At 41.4% G+C, this 17,124-nt stretch overlaps 1 protein-coding gene across 1 annotated transcript in view; it reads left to right on the forward strand.

Moving 5' to 3' along the window:
- The window catches only part of LRRN4 (leucine rich repeat neuronal 4), a 29,286-nt gene extending 13,440 nt beyond the window's left edge, over positions 1-15,846 (forward strand). The window contains exons 4-5 of the mRNA XM_033939313.1: positions 6,140-6,274; positions 13,621-15,846. Of these exons, the coding sequence (XP_033795204.1) occupies positions 6,140-6,274; positions 13,621-14,875 (1,390 nt within the window). The 3' untranslated portion in view covers positions 14,876-15,846. The remainder of the gene's footprint in view (positions 1-6,139; positions 6,275-13,620) is intronic.
- The last annotated feature ends 1,278 nt before the right edge of the window (positions 15,847-17,124 follow it).

Consider the following 17,124-nt stretch of genomic DNA (forward strand, 5'->3'; position numbering starts at 1 on the left):
AATCCCTTCTGACGGTGCGCCGCCTACCTGACACCCCCGATCGCCAGCAGGAGGGTGCCCAATCCCTCTTGCCAGAACGCCACCCACCCAACACCCCTGATCGCCAGCAGGAGGGTGCCCAACCTCTCCTACCGGAACACCGCCCACCCGACACCCCTGATCGCCGGCAGGGTGCACAACCCCTCCTCTGGAAGATGCCCCCCTCTGCCCCCCCCAGCACTAATACCCCCGATGAACCCCCTATCCTCCCCCTAAGCCTAGTGGAATGGGCGGACCCAATAAGCCTAAGGCCTGATTGGTCCAGGCTTCTAGAGCCTGGGCCAATCAGGTCTTAGGCTTAGTGGGGATGGGCCAGGAAGGGACGGGCCCACCTCATTTCGATGAGGTGGGTCTGCCGGACAGACGGCAGCAAGACCTGTCTGGCCAGCCAACAATTAGAGGTTAGTTGGGAGGTCATTGGGGCTGTTAGTGCGGGGGGTGTTAGCGTGGGGGGGTCTGGAGGGTCTTTGATGCAGATTTCCTGTGGGTGACCCCCCTGGCCCAAGAGAGGTAGTTTTCATCCTTTCTATGCCATGACCCATACGGTAACCCTAGTAAACTGTTTATGTTTGAAGCAAAATGGCATCTGTCCATATCATGATGATAATCACTAGGTGGTGGTGATGATGTTTTGATGACGTGGCTGGCACAAAAGTAGGTTTATTGTAAATTTACTCAGGATGATATATCCTAAATGTTATTAAAATTGATCAAGTTTTGATAACATTATGCAGAAAACAAGTTTAGTATACTTTTTGTTAAACATGGTATGCTTTTGAATGCTAAATACTGTCCACTGATACTCTCCAGAAGAACAAATACAGTGACGTAGTGAGGGTAGGAGGCACCCGGGGCAGTAGCACCCCTCCCCCGCCCTCTTCTCCACTTCCCGCTCCCTTCCCACCCTCCCACCGCAAGCACACTCCCCCACCACCACCCGGTACCTCTTTAAGTTTGCCAGTGCAAGCAGTATCTCCAACCTGATGCCCACGCCAGCTGGGCTCTTCCTCTGATGTCACTCCTTGGTCCCGTGACCAGGAAGTGACTTCAGAGGGAGAGCCCAGGCGGGAAAGGTGCCAGTACCCCCACTAAGAGGGTGCCTGGGGCGGTCTTACCCCCTCCCATTACTACTCCACTAGGCAAATAAAAACTTGGGAATACAAAATCAGAAAGGCTTCTTAAAATTACAGGATTAAGAGCTTCTTTGAAAACCAGTATCTATATTATAAAAAGTATCATTTTTATAAAAATGGCAATAATAAAAGTGGGAACACTAATAGAATACTACATTAAAAAGGGTCACGCTAAAAATATCAAAGTTTAAATGATGGGGAATGAAAATTTTTAAACTACCCTTGGTCTCACTTTCTTGAAAATGTAGCATCCAAAAGTTAACATCAAAGCAAGTTTCAAACAAACACGACTAGACGTCTGCTCAAGTAAACCTACAGTGCGCCAATATCGATGAAGTCATGGCCAAATGCTGTTCAAAGGCAATGGGCAGCACGAATGAACAAGAAAAAAAAATGGTAACAGAAAGGATCAAAGGCCATTAGACCACCATGCTTAATAATATTGTTCATTTGCTATTTATATTCAATTTCTAACAAACAGACAGAAAAAAAGAAAGGAAAACTGCTTGTTTATTAATGGCAGTGTCCCCTTAAATTGATAGTGCATTGGTTCGCAGAAACCAGATCCTGTGGCAAGTAGCTCAAATATTTGTGGGAAAAAATTACAGGGTGCACGATGCACTTACTAAGTTAAGCACATTCCATGTCAATGATATATACTTTCCTTAATACAGTCGTCATGCAGTAGAGAAATACAATGAAGCGCCATGTTCACTTCTTTTAGTTTCGACTGAAACCATGTGCCAAGAAAAAGGACCTATTCAGAATCTGTTCAGATTGTAAAAAGCAATGCTACTAGCTAAACAAAGACAGGTGGTACCAATTTATTGAGACAAGAGCATTCAAGGACTGGAGTCCGCTTCATCGAATGCATCTAACAGCTACAGATATGAAAGGGATGAGGTTAGAAGAGGCTTTGCGGCCTTCAAAATTATTATGGTCTCCTTCGTGACCTCATCATAATATGCATTACACAAAAGTATGTCTAGCCACAAAAATCTAGACATGAACAATAACATATAAACTATTCAACTTGCAGGTGGTAATCTGTAGCCTGCATAATCACATACTTTATTTTGTAGCTGATTTTTAAAAATTAAATATGGGCTATCCATTTAAGTTATCTAAGTGCTGACACTTTATAGGTAAAAAGGCGATTTGCAGATGAATAAGCATGCATGTGTTAAATGGTGATTTTAGAAATCCTGCTACTTACATGCCTACACCCAATGCATGCACACATTGGAAGGAGGTATAGCCTGGACATGGCTTGGATAGACCATAGAAGCACATATGTATGCAGGGCCCTGGGCAAAATGCTTAGGACTGCCCAATGGTAGGGGCTGCCTGAAGTTGTACTATCCCTCCCTCTTCATCCCCCACATCCAGGTCTGGCATGCGTCTAACTCCCCTTCTCTTGCTGGTCCTTCAAATGCTGCAGATAATGTACAAGATGCAGGCGTTGTTTATTAGTAAATGCAGTAACATATACAACCTTATAGCCAACCAAGGGACCCGACACGGTCCGTGTTTCGGATAACACGCCTTCCTCAGGGGTCCTTGGTGGTTAAGGTATAAAGCAAACTGCATAAAAGATAACAAACACACGCCAATCACGATCAAATGGGGTCAAGCAAGTCTTACATAATGGCATGTGTAATATAAACCGGGAGTGTGTATGTGTGTTAATATTCAAGAAAACAACGAACAGACTACAGATAATGTACAAGATGCAGGCGTTGTTTATTAGTAATGGCATTGTGTAAGACTTGCTTGACCCCATTTGATCGTGATTGGCGTGTGTTTGTTATCTTTTATGCAGTTTGCTTTATACCTTAACCACCATGGACCCCTGAGGAAGGCGTGTTATCCGAAACACGGACCGTGTCGGGTCCCTTGGTTGGCTATAAGGTTATATATGTTACTGCATTTACTAATAAACAACGCCTGCATCTTGTACATTATCTGCAATCTGTTCGTTGTTTTCTGGTTGCTGTTGTTTACTGCAGACTACATTGGATTTTCTTTCTCCCTTTTGTGCCTTCAAATGCTGCAGCACTCACCAGCAGAGAATATATTGAAAGCAGTCACCCTCTGGCTGTTAGAACTTTTCCTCAATGTGTTTTGTTCACAGAAGTTGCATCAGTGAGATAGGATACAAAAGAGGAAAGGCTGTGCTGACCAGAGAGAGACTGTTTCACCATAGTTTCTGCCAGCAGCACACTGCAACATTTGGAAGACAAGCAAGGGGAAGGAAGCTAGACTAAATAAAGAAGCCAGTGAAGAAGTGGGGGAGATGCTAGACTTGGAAAGAAAGAGCAACAGACCTAGAGCAAAGTGAAGGGAGAAGAGAGGGGGAGAGATCCTAGATACTGTGGGAGGAGGAAGAAGCAAAGGGAAGAAAGACAGAAAGCTGGACCAAAGGGGAGAGGGAAAAGAAGAGCAGATGCTGGACTGAGGGGAAGCAGAGGGAAAAGAAAGATCAAGACACTGGATTAACAGAAGGAGGGTGAGAGAGATGCCAGACTAGGAAGAGTGGAGAGATCAGGGGTGGGGGTCCAGGAGAAAGGGAAGAGAGAAGAGAATCTGGACATGTTCAGTAGAAGGAAAGGAACAGAAAAGAGGTAATGGATGGAGCATAGGGACAGAGATGCAGAGGGGCAAAACTGGATACAAGGGGAGGAATAGGGACAAAGAGGAGTAAGTTGGACTGAGTAAGATAAGGACACATAAGAGTGATGCTGGACATGGGGAGAGGATAGGGACAGGGACACAGAGGGGAGACACTGGATAGGATGGATGGTGGACACAGAGAAGAAATATCAAAAGGACAGGAAATCCTAGAGAGTTGAAAGAAACAAAAGAGAGACATTAGAACAAAACCAATGTTCAAAGGTAGGAAAAATATATATTTTTTCTAATTGTAATATGTCAACTTTAGGAAATGTGTCCCCTCCCCTTCTCCTACCGGTCCACACTACCCTTGGAACAATAGTGTTAAAGGGGTACCCATCTCAATTTTTCTGTCCGAGGCCCATTCAGTCCTAGCTACACCACTGCATGTATGTTCTAGTTTGTAACTGCAATGCACGTATATTTCAAGACTTTAGTCGTTATTTACATCATCTTTGAGTTATAATTAAGTGTCAGCTGCTTGTTGGGACCTGGGTTTTGGAGAAATGATTGAGGGAAGAGCTATATATAGTTTTGCAAAATCTATCACTTATAGAAGTAGATCGCAAAATCCAAAGCTGTCATATTTATAAAATGGAAAGAACATTAGCTCTTCAGAAAGGAAATTTTAACAAATTTCAAGATGCGTGGGGGCCATTAACAAATTATTACAATGAATAAATATCATTTCCCTGGTTAGTACAAATGAAATAATGGGGAGGGGGTAATTTTTTGAATTTTCACTAGGTGTTTTGAATGAAAGGAAAGTCTTTATTATATGATATATGTGTTATGATATATTGAAGAGTTGGGAGGGAATGGGATAAAATATATTGAGTATGATTAATTATAGAATTTCAAATGATATATTTAAGTTAAAACAATGTTACTTTTTGTTACACTTGACATAAAAATGAATAAAGAATTTATTAAAAAAAAGGAATAGCCTAGTGGTTAGAACACTCAGCTGACAATCGGGGAAGACTGGTTCAAATCCCACTGTTGTGATCTTGGACAAGTCACTTAGCCCTCCACAGCCTCAGTAAAAACCTAGGGGGGGGGGGGCGATGTTTACTAAATGGTGTTAAGCCTTTAATGTGTGCTATTAGGATTAATGCATAACTGTGTCAAGGTGTCCTGGAGTAATATACCTGTTAGTGCGCATTAGGGAATTTTTCTGAAAGAAGGCATCGCATGGGTGTGGTGACATTGTCCTGTTAGCGCATCCTAGGTAACACGCACAGCTGAGTTAATGCTCCTACCAAGGAGTCACCAAGGCCCCGATTCTATAAACAGCGTCTAACTCCAGGCGCCATTCAACATGGTTGTCAATCAAGCGCTAGGTCCATTTATAGAATCCTTAGGCACTTCCATTTAGGCCTGAGTTTTCTTGGTCTCCATGAGTGCACTTAAGGTAGGCACCTACCGGCGCCCAACTTAATCCGTGCCCAAACTCCACCCTGAATCTACCCCTAGTCACGCCTACTTGCCATGTAGATGCTGGTATGTGCCTCAGTGTAGACACCTACCTTGAAGTGGTAGGCACCTATGTATTAAGGCGCCTATCAGCAAATTAATTGATTTTTAATGGTACTTTCAATTATTAGCACCGATTAAGCCAAATTAAAAATTAAGTTACAGTAGGTGCCTAGATCAGCTAGGTCATAGGTCTCAAAGTCCCTCTTTGAGGGCCGCAATCCAGTTGGGTTTTCAAGATTTCCCCAATGAATATGCATGAGATCTATGTGCATGCACTGCTTTCAATGCATATTCATTGGGGAAATCCTGAAAACCCGACTGGATTGCGGCCCTCAAGGAGGGACTTTGAGATCCCTGAGCTAGGTGTCTGTGGGTGTCTTATAGAATCAGGACCTTGCTTTAAATCCTAGCAGTTAACATGCGCTAATGACTACATTGGTGCACAACCTAGAGCAGGGGTAGGCAATTCCGGTCCTCGAGAGCCGGAGCCAAGTCTAGTTTTCAGGATATCCACAATAAATATGCATAAGATGGATTTGCATTTCAAGGAGGCAGTGCGTACAAATCCATCTCATACATATTCATGGTGGAGATCCTGAAAACCTGACCTGGCTCTGGCTCTTGAGGACTGGAATTGCCTACCCCTGACCTAGAGAGCTGCATGGGAACAGGGGCAACAAGAATCCCAAGGAGTCCACAGGGATTCCCCCTCCAGGTCCTCAGGAATCCCCTCCAGGCTTGCAGGGATCCTCTAGGGACAGACGCATCCTCAGTGTGTGTAGGCCTTAACGATTGCTTTGCTTTCCATACTGCAGCTGTAACTTGAGCACGTTGAACTCTTGGAGCATCAAGTCAAAAACATTGAAGATCAACCTTTATGGGAATCCTTTAAAATGCAGCTGTGAGCTCTCCTGGCTCCTTTCAGATCCTACAACAGTTGTACTGCTAAGGTAATTATATTTTTTTTACTGTCTTTATTTCATCTTATATATCTGAGCTTCCTGAAAGAACAAAAACACCTTTGGATGTAAATAAAAAGAATCTTACGAAACTGAGAAAGACGCCTTTGAGTAATCACCTGTTCCTTTTTCTACACTCTCTCCTCTTCCAGCCTTTTTCAAAGAGGACCTTCTCCCGCCCCCTTCTCATGTTTCTTCCCTCTTTATGTCTGCTTTTCTTGTTAATATTGTATTTCACCAAAACTTACCTATTGTTTTTAAGTCCCCCCTTGTTTTTAATATTGTAAAACACTTAGAATTCATGATAGGGGTTTCAACAAATTTTAATAAAACTTGGAAACTCGGGGGGTGGGGGGGAGTCTGAGTGCTAGAAAAACCTTCATTTCCTTTAAGAATGCACCTGTGGGCATCAAGCAATTATATTAGCAGCCATATACTCATAGAGACAAAATATAATGAATTTTGTGGTTCTTTTATTAAGGTGTGCTAACTGGTTTAGTGTGCACTAAATGCTAAGACATCCATTATATTCCTATGGGCACTTTAGCACGTGCTAATTTTTAGTGAACAGTAAATTGGTTAGCGCACCTTAATAAAAGGACCCTTTCATGAAGCTGAGTGCCCGTTGTGATATTTACATTACATTTCTATTCCGCCATTACCTTTCGGTTCAAAGCGCATTACAATAAGAGTTGTGGAGGGAAGGATTACAAAGTTGGATCGGAGATTGTTTCTGAGAGAGGGAAAGGTAGGATCAGGGGTAGGGGAGGTGTTCGTGGTATTAGGCTTTACTCAGGGATTTCTTGAAGAGTATAGTTTTTATATCCTTTCTGAACCTCTTGTAGTCAGGGGTTGATGTCAATAGGGTGGAAATTTGGTTATCCAGTCTTGCTGCTTGAGTGGCTAGTAGGCCGTCATAAAGTTTTTTCTGTTTTACTTCCTTGATTGTGGGGTGAGTGAAAGGGGTGTATGTTTTTCTATGCCTGGTAGAGGTAGTTTGGATAAAGCGGTTGTTTAAGTAGGTTGTGCTGTTCCCGTTAATAGTTTTAAATAGTGTACAGTAAAATTTGAATTGTATTCTTTCTTGGATTGGAAGCCAGTGTGAGTCGATGTATGCCTCATTGATGTGATCATATTTCTTCAATGAATATACGAATCTCAAAGCTGTGTTTTGGATTGTTTGTAGTTGTTTAATCATTGTTGCTGGGCAGGGGAGGTAGAGGATGTTGCAGTAGTCAAGTATACTGAGGATTAGTGATTGTACTAGAAGCAGAAATTGTGGTCTTTCGAAGAATTTTCGGACTTGTCTTAGGTTCCTCATGACTGCGAAAGATTTCTGTATCGTTTTGTTTATTTGTGGTTGCATGGTGCAGCCCCTGTCAATAGTCATTCCAAGTAGTTTTAGGGAGGTTTGTAGAGGGTAGTTGATAGAGTTGATTACTATGTTGGTAGTGGTAGGGACTTTGTTATTTTCTAGGAGGATGAATTTAGTTTTGTCTGGTTTGAGTTTCAGTTTGTGTTTGGTGTAGTGTGTCTGTCATTGCTAGCTTTGGTTGGTCAAAGGGTATGAGGATGGTGATGTCATCAGCATAGCTGTAAAAGGTTAGACCTTGTTTGTTCAGGTACACGCCGAGAGAGGCTGTATATAGGTTGAAGAGTGTAGGGGATAGAGGAGATCCTTGTGGGACTCCGCAGGGGTTGGACCACGGTTTGGATTTTTCCTTGTCTGATTTTACTTTGTATGATCTGGATTTTAAGAAGCCTTCAAACCATGAGTATACTTTGTCTGAGATGCCTATTGTATCCAAAATTTGGAGAAGTATGTTATGGTCAACTAGGTCGAAAGCTGCCATCAGGTCCAGCTGTATTAGCAACATTTTTTTTCCAGTGCTGAGGTGTTGTCTTGCTGTGTCTATAAGGGAGCCTAATAGTGACTCAGTACTGAAGTTAGTTCTGAAGCCAGATTGCGTGGGGTGGAGTAGGTTATGGTCTTCGAGATAGTTGTTGAGGAATTTGGCTACTAGTCCTTCTGTTAGTTTGATATATAGAGGTATTGAGGCGATTGGTCTGTAATTGGATGGGTTGTCTGTTGGACCTTTTGGGTCTTTTAGGAGTGGGGTGATGATGATTTTGCTGAGATTAGTTGGGAAGGTGCCATCTGCATGGTTTGTATCCAGTGTAGGAGTAGGGTACGGCACTTAGTGCTCACTGATGATAGGAGATAGGGTGGGCAGTGGTTGAGTTCACAGAATGCATGGCTGTATTTATTGTAGAGTTTGTTGAATTCGGTCCAGTGTATCTTTGGGAATTGGGACCAAGTTCTGTCTGTAGCGCATGATTCTTTTTCTGTAGGAGGTATTATGACATCAATTAGGTGGGCTGGTTTATTTTTGAGGGAAGCTCTGGTGTTTGTGATTTTATTCTTGAAGTGTTCTGCTAGGAGAGAGGCTGAAGAGGAGAATTTGGTGTTTGTTTGATCTTTTAATATTGGGAATAATTTTTTGGTGTCTTGGGTTTCCATGCCTATTAGGTTTGAGTAATGTTTTTTTCTCTTTTCTTTTAATAGAAGTTTGTATTGCTTGGTAGTTTTATTCCAGGCGGTTTTTGTGTGATTTAGATTGATTTTTCTCCATTTTCTTTCCATATGTCTACATTGTCTCTTGAGTCTGATCTTCTGCAGGTTCTGGTTTTGGTTCGTAGTAGGGTTTGTTTGTCAAGGATGTTATTGCTCAGTTTGCCCCAGTGTGCTATGAAGTCTTTGGGATTGTCTTCTTGGATTGTTTCATCTACTTTTGACCAGAATATGGTAGGCTCAATATGTTTGCATGCTGTGTAGGTTGTTGTTTTGGATGTAGGTTTGGTTTTGTTTTTGGTCCAGTTAATTTTGAAGGTGTATGGGTAGTGATCTGTCCAGAGGGATGGGAACCAGGTTCCATTAGGTGTTTGAATTTCTGGAGTGGATGTTTGGTGGGACATGAAGGCTGCAATATCAAGTTGGTGCCCTTTTTCATGAGTCGTTTGAGGGTTTAAAATTTGGAAGGATAAGGCTTTGAGGAAGGACAGGAGGTTCTGTACTGGTTTGGATGAATGGTCTTCAAGATGAAGGTTTAGGTCTCCTAGGATAAGGTTGTGTGCTGCTGTAAGTGAGTTTTGGTATATGATGTTTTCAAATTCGGGCCTAACCATGGCCTAGTTTCCTGGTGTTATATAGCAGAGCATGCAGTTTAGTGAGTTTTTTTAGTGTGGTGGCTGATATTTGACATGCTAGAAGGTCCAAGTGTGGGGTGGATGTCTTTTCCAGAATGTTTAGGGTTAGGGAGTCTTTAATTAGGATTGCTAAACCTCCTCCTCTTTTTTTCTCTCTGCAAGTCACTGTAATTTTGTATCCTTGAGGGCAGACTTCCGTGATTCTAGGGTCTGTGTCTAATGTAAGCCAGGTCTCTGTGAGGAAGAGGCAGTCTAGGTTTTTGTTTTTTAACCAGTTTTTTATGAGGTCTGTTTTGGGGCCTAGGGCTCTGATGTTTAGGTAGGCACATTTAAGAGTTGTGGTTTCGGTATGGTGTTTCTGATTTGTTTTAGGGTAGGTGAAAGATTTTGGATTCTGGTGAGGTTTGGTTTTAGGTTGTGTTGCTCTTCTTCCCCATGTAGGTGTTATGGGGTGTTGAAAGTTTGTTTGGTGGTTAGGGTTTCTGTCTGATGGAGCTCTCCTGTTATGGTGAAGTGTTTTGTTTGTAATTGAGTTGGTGGGAATGTTGGGTAGATTGTTTGCTTCTACCTTACAGCTGGAGATAAGAAGGATTATCAATAGGAGGATCTGGGTGTTTGTTTGTGGTGTTAGCTTCATTATGAAGGTTGAAGCAGGTGGTAATAGGCAGCGTTGTTCTCAGTGATTAGGTTGTTGTTCATGTACTTTGTTTGGGTAGGAGTATGAGTTGTGGAGGAGATTTTAGGAATGGAGGTTGTGGTAGAGAGGTCTGGTGTGGATGTCTGGTTTCTTCTTGGTCGCTTCGCAAAGGCGCTCTCGCTAAGGCGAGCGCCTTTGATGCGCGCCTTTGACGGTGCGCCGAACAGCTGCGCGCCGTTGAGCGCTGAGTCTTTTAACTGGCTCAGCAGTGCACCGTCAGGAGGGGAGGGCCAAAGTTCGCTCCCACGCCCAGATCGAGTCTTGCTCTTCTCCCGCTCTGCCCTGCGTGCTCCCGGTCTGTGGAGGGGTTTAAGTTGCTAACCACTGGTACTGAGTTACCACAGACTACTGACTCTTGTGGTAAATTTAACTATAGTAAAATTCAGTATTTTAACCACAGCATTGTAAATATTCTTCTATATTTTTAAAGATGTGCTAATGAACCAAATGCTAACAAATGTATATTCCTATGGCTTAAAGATAGAGTAAAACATCTTTTTACTCACATCTAGTTATATGAAAAAAATTAGGGCACCCCTTGAAATATTCAGTTCTTTTTTAAGAAATGTTCACATATTGATGCCAAATCTTTTTTTGATTTATCTCTGGAAAAGAAAGTGATGTAATTGCAGCTAAACAACAAAAACTTTCCTTGATTTACTCGTGAAGCAAAAGATATCCACAAAAAGTGTATTCTGAGGGTGTGGTGACATCACAGCTCAAGATGGCTGCCTAGTTCTTGAGCTCTGTGGGCCCTGGTCTTTTTTGTGACCAAAAAATGTATATTCTAACTGAGGAATAAAGTAGGACACCCTAATAGCTAGTGTTACCCCTTTTTCCTGAAATAACTGCAGTGAGACGCTTCTTGTAACCATCTACCTCTCTAACATTGGTCTGAGGAAAGTCTGCCCACTCCTCAATGCAGAATTTTTTCAGCTGTGAAATGTTTGAGGGGGTTTCTTGCATGTATAGCCTATTTCAAATTACCCCACAGCATCTCAATAGGATTAAGATCAGGGTTTTGTTCCATATCACGGCCTTCCATTTTTTACATTTTTTGATTTTAAGTACTATTTATTTATGTTATGATTTTATGTCAGTCTGTACTGGCCCTCAAAATGTAGAAAAAATCTTTATGAGTGAAGCTAATCAATAATTACAATCAATCAGTCGATCAGTGCTGCACTCTTACACTCAATCAAAAAAATTTTTTTGTATAGTTCATTGATAAATAGTTTATCAATGAACTATACAAAAAAAAATTTTTTGAATGATTTTATGTCATGCAGCATTTTATACCTTTGTATGTTACAGGACTATACCTACTTTCTGGTAGGCATGTTGGACTAGACACTAAGGCCCAGATTCACTAAAGAGAGCGACTAAAGCGGTGTTGGCCGATTTCCAAACAGCAATTGATTCAATTCACTGCTGTCAGGGCTTCTGCTTTTTGTAATGGCACAGATGTTCTACGTGACTTAAATGCGCACTATCTGTCCCATTAAAAAAAAGCCGACCATTGCCCCCCCCCCAGCAACCATTCCCCTGCCCGCTTCCCCCCCAAAAACAGCAGGAGGGATGGCCACTCCCTCTCACCATCGGCCCACTCCCCCCCCACCCCCACCCCAGGTTGCTTAGTGGATCCAGCCCCGAGTTAGGCACCTAACACCCAATTAATTTTAATTTAAGCCAATTAACAACCCTTTTTATTTATTTAAAAAAAATTTCTTACCCGCCTCTACCTAGGCAGCTTACAAAAATACAATCATAATATTAAACATATAATCACATACAATAATTTCTTCCATAAAACAAATACATTTTCTTAAACATCTACATATAGTAATAATGCCAGTAAGTAGCTGCACGAGAGGTTTTTAGTGTAGGCCGGAGCAGTAAATGCTCCATTGCTCATAGATTCCTACGAGCATCAGAGCACTTAGCTCGTCAGCCCACACTAAAAGCCTCTAGCATAGCTTGATTAAAAGGGGGAGGGGGGTTAGTTAAGGGCCTAGATTGGCTACCTTTAGGCACCTTTTATAGAATCAGGACCTCTCTGCCCATAGCCCACTGAGTTCCCACACTTAACACAATGAAATTCACATACGAATTAGTTTGCACCCTTTATACAATGCCATGTCAGCGCAATAACAATATTGCACATTCAGGAAGGCATTGTGTAAATGGTGCCAATATTTCAGACCTGGAAAAAATTGGCAGAACTCTGGGTGCTTGTATTTATTTATTTTTTAACATTTCTAGTCTGTTTATAGCCTAAGCGGATTACAATTTAAGTAAATTACATTGTCTTAAGGCACTTTTAAAAACAATAGGAGGAAATATTTTTTCACTCACAGAATAGTTAAGCTCTGGAACACATTGCTAAATGCAACTCCATAATGGGCACACACCATTTATACAATTGTGCTTAGTACTGGGAGGTTTTCTGGTGATAAATTTTGAGTTCCATTTATAGAATCTCCTCCCCCAAAGCACTTAAGGGCACTAGGTGCCATTTTATAAGGTTGCATACCTGCCGTTCTTAGCACCTTTTATACATATACAGTATAATTTCATTATAATGGACTTCAAGGGACCTGGAAAAACAGTCCGTTATATCCAGAGTTACATTTTTTAAAAACTTTATTTAGGTCAACTAGAAACAACGTACAATCAATGAACAAGTCTCTGCACAAGCATATCAGCAACATCAATAACAAAACTCAGCAAAACATTGGTATGGCAGGAAATGATTGCAAAACCAGAACATTAAAAGATGTTCTAAAGCAGTGGTCCCCAACCCTGTCCTGGAAGACCACCAGGCCAATCGGGTTTTCAGGCTAGCCCTAATGAATATGCATGGAGCATATTTGCATGCCTGTCACTTCCATTATATGCAAATCTCTCTCATGCATATTCACTGAAAACCCAATTGGCCTGGTGGTCCTCCAGGACAGGGTTGGGGACCATTGCTCTAATTATGTCGTACTGTATTGGAAAGAAAAATACTCTGCCATTTTCTTCTGGGCTGCATTTTGATACTATATCACCAGCACACCACGTGCTTTGTAGGCGGAACCTGCATGTCCATTATAGTTGAACAAAACTACAGCTAAAAGCAGCTCTGGGGACCACATTGGTTGTCCGTTATATCCAAAAGTCCGCTATATGCGATGATTTTCTGTATGTTTATAAAGGCGCACAGCCGGACCAGTGGACCTCATCTGCTATAGGCGAGGTTCCGTTATAAGAGGGGCCGTTATAACGAGATTATACTGTAGTGGAATTGCCCTGTTGGATTGTAAGCCTTGCAGAGACAGGGAAATAGCTAGTGTTCCTGAACTTAACACATGTTGAACTATTACTGAAAAGGGTATGAGCTAAAACCAAATAAATAAATGTGCTTTTTAAACATGTGTATTTCATCTTCCAGGCCAGAAGAAACGCTCTGCAGTAGTAAAGATGGAGGATCATCTCTATCGCTGCTAGAATTACATAATGAATGCCAGTCTAATTGGAGTTCAAAGGCTTTGCAACCAGGAAACACAACCAATGTAAACAGCCACTCCTACAGAGCCATCACAAGTCTTACAAATGTGCCTTCTACTGCTGAAGCAGGGCCTACATTGCCTGTATTACCCTTTGTGGATTCTACTGTGCAATCAAAAAACATAACCAGTATAAACACTCACTCCTACAGAGACATCGCAGTTCCAAGTCTTACAAATGCTCCCTCTAGTGCTATAGGTTCTTCTTCATTACCAATATTGCCCTTTATAGATTCCAATCTCCATCACTCTCAAAGTACAATTGAAATAGACCAGAGTACACCTCTCTACGATATTAATTATATTCCATCTACAAAAGGGGCAGAAGATTCAGTGCCATTTCCTGATGCACCTTCCATGGGTTCCCTTATTCACAACAATGCACTGACGACTACTCAAACATATGAATCACAGAAAAATGTACCAATAGCAAAGCCCAGCCAGAGAAGTCCTCATGAAGATGTGCCCATTAGTTATGTGTCTGATGACTACGATGATGGCATTGACCATCAAGAGAAAAGCACAGCCCGAAGTAAGGCTATTCTTTGCGATTATGATCCTTGTAGACACCTCCAAAAGCCTTGCTTGGAACTTCAGAGTTTATCACGGTGTTACTGTCCGGGACTGTCTGGGGAAAACATAATTCCAGATTCACCCAGACTTAGAGATGTGGCTGAAATAACTGATACTTCAGCACAGGTCCACTGGTGTGCACCAAATTCAGTAGTACGTAAGTATCAACTTATATATCAGCATGAAGGTAGCCAGAACAGAGTGGTAGTTGATGAGATCTACATCACAGCAAGGCAGTACACTCTGTATGGGCTGGCGCCAGGTATGACCTATGAGGTTTGTGTGGTTGCTTCAAATAAAGCAGGGTCAAGTGAACTAGTAAATGACAGCTTTTTAAGATCACCATGCATGAAACTGAAAACTAAACCAAGCTACACCATTATTTTGGCTGCCTTGTGCTCAACAAGTGGAATTCTTTTAATTACAATAATTATATTATCAGTGTGTCTCTGTAAGAAAAGTAGAACTCCTCAAGCCGACCAATATGATACCCACCTTGTTTCATACAAGAACCCGGCATTTGAATACCAGTTAAAACCACAAACAATAAATTCACTTACAGAGTAATGGGATGGTCATTATTAGTTTGGGCTCAAAACCCCATTGCCAATGCTTGTTCCAGTTTTTAAATATCTATGTATTATCTTTACATTATGTATGAGTCTTTTCAGAAGTTAGCTTATTTAATTCCTTCTGGTAATTAGGCTTCTTAGAAACGTGGAGGGGAATTTTTGACAGCTAAATCTGGGTTTGGATGTTTTTGGAAATGTCCAAAAATTCAGTAGAGAACATGTCCATTTTTGAAACTGCAAGCTCCTCCCTTCCCCCCCACACAAAAAAACCTAAACACAAAAAAACTCTATCTAGACATTTTGAAAACATTCAAAACACAGCATTCTTAGCAAACTGACCACACAGACATCTGAGCAGAACGGGGGGCACTCTAGGGCATTCAGTGAATGTCACATTAAAAAGGTCCTAAGTTCATGTCACCATAACCTACTTATACTGTATGGCGAGTGTAAGGTTATTACACCTTGCAACTATCATGCACATACCTATGCATAGACAGTAACCACAATCTTTTATCTCTGAAAAACTTTATTTTTCACACATACACAGAGAACAATGTATCATATAAAAAATACACAAGCAAAAATGAAATTTTATAACCTAACATGTGAGTTACAGGTGGTAGAATCACCACAGATCATAGACAGAAGCAGCATACTTGCACAAGAAAAATACAAGCCAGACACAAAGGAATATATATGTATGGTATATGTGACAGCAAATTTCTATGGCAGGGCTCTTATTATACTGTGCCTACAGAGGAACAAAGAGAAAATAGGACAGGAGAAAATGTTTTTCCAGTGACAACTGAATGTTTTTCTATCAGTTGCTAGCAGAAGGACCTTACTACCCCGCTGCGGAACTTGGGCTCCCTCCAATTATTCCGCAAGCAACTGAAAACCTGGCTTTTCACTAAAATGTAATTCTATCCCCCCTTACTCTTTTCTTCTATATATAAGTTCATGTAAACCTTTTTTTTCCTTCTTTTCCTATATTTTAAGTTCTTGTAAACCGTGCCGAGCTCCACAACATCCGTGGAGATGATGCGGTATATAAACTTAAGGTTTAGTTTAGTTTAGAAGTAGGTAAAGATGCTCAGCTAACAGATACACTCTGTCCCAAAAGAAATGGTAAGAAGGTAGAAGCAAGCTTAGGGATTCCTAACTCTAAAACACACACACAAATTCTCAGAAAAGGGAAAGGAAAACTCAGTCTTCAGTCATAAACACCCAGAGCAATACAGCCATGCAGTTTCATTCGCTGGAAAGTTGTCAGGCCATCAGAGGGAAAGATTCCTGGTAGGCACTGACAGGAATTCCCAACCAGCCGTTGAGATGACCAGGATTTTTTTTATACTGTTTATTTCTATTGGTCAAAGTGGAGGATAGCACTTTTCCCTTTCCAAACTTTTAGTGTGGCCATAAAACCTATTCCAGTTTCCTTCGAAATAGCATTTTCCCAAGCTAAAATCTGACATGGTTTCCTGACAATAATGTTTTCTGATTTAGTGAGGTTACACACACACACACAATTTGATTTCCAGGACAATAGGCACTTCTGATCACAGGAGCCATGCACAAGATATACTGGGCTTTTTCCTGTCAGGTACAAGACTCCAGGATGTACCTCAGTTATCCTGAGACCTAAACTCCAATAAATTACTATGCTTTTTACTTCTGGGAAAGGATGCCCACTGGAATTGGATCAGTGGGCCTGAAGTATCTCGTTGTATGCTTAGTTTTACAGTTGGGAAATAACACAGATATGCAAGTAGAAGTACAAGACAGGGCCTAATTAAAAGAAATATCCTTATGCTAAGAAAGAAAAGAAGAGACAACTAAAAGGTTGACCCATAGAGTCCACAGAGAGAATGAGAAATCCAAAATAAAAAGCTGTGGAAACCAATATTACCGATGTTGGCTTTTATTGATATTCAAGCAAACAAATATTCACAACTTGTAATGGTGAAGAGGACTCAACAGTCCGTGTTTTGACCGGGAGGTCTTCCTCAGGGGTCCTAATGTTGTCTCTTCTAAAGTATGTGGCTATAAAACAGATGTCCGAGCATGGGTGTGTAATGCACTTTCTCCTGGTGATCAAAGCAGAGACATTTGAGGTCTTGTAACTCTGGCACTTCTTTTGAGCTGTGAACTAAGCCAATATTTGATTGTGCAGGCTTTTTGAGAATTTTCTCCCTTATCTCTTTGTACTCTGCTACGTCATTGGATCTTCAGCTTAATGCT

The sequence above is a fragment of the Geotrypetes seraphini genome, chromosome 3 (genome assembly GCF_902459505.1).
Source record: "Geotrypetes seraphini chromosome 3, aGeoSer1.1, whole genome shotgun sequence".
Classification (NCBI taxonomy): domain Eukaryota; kingdom Metazoa; phylum Chordata; class Amphibia; order Gymnophiona; family Dermophiidae; genus Geotrypetes; species Geotrypetes seraphini.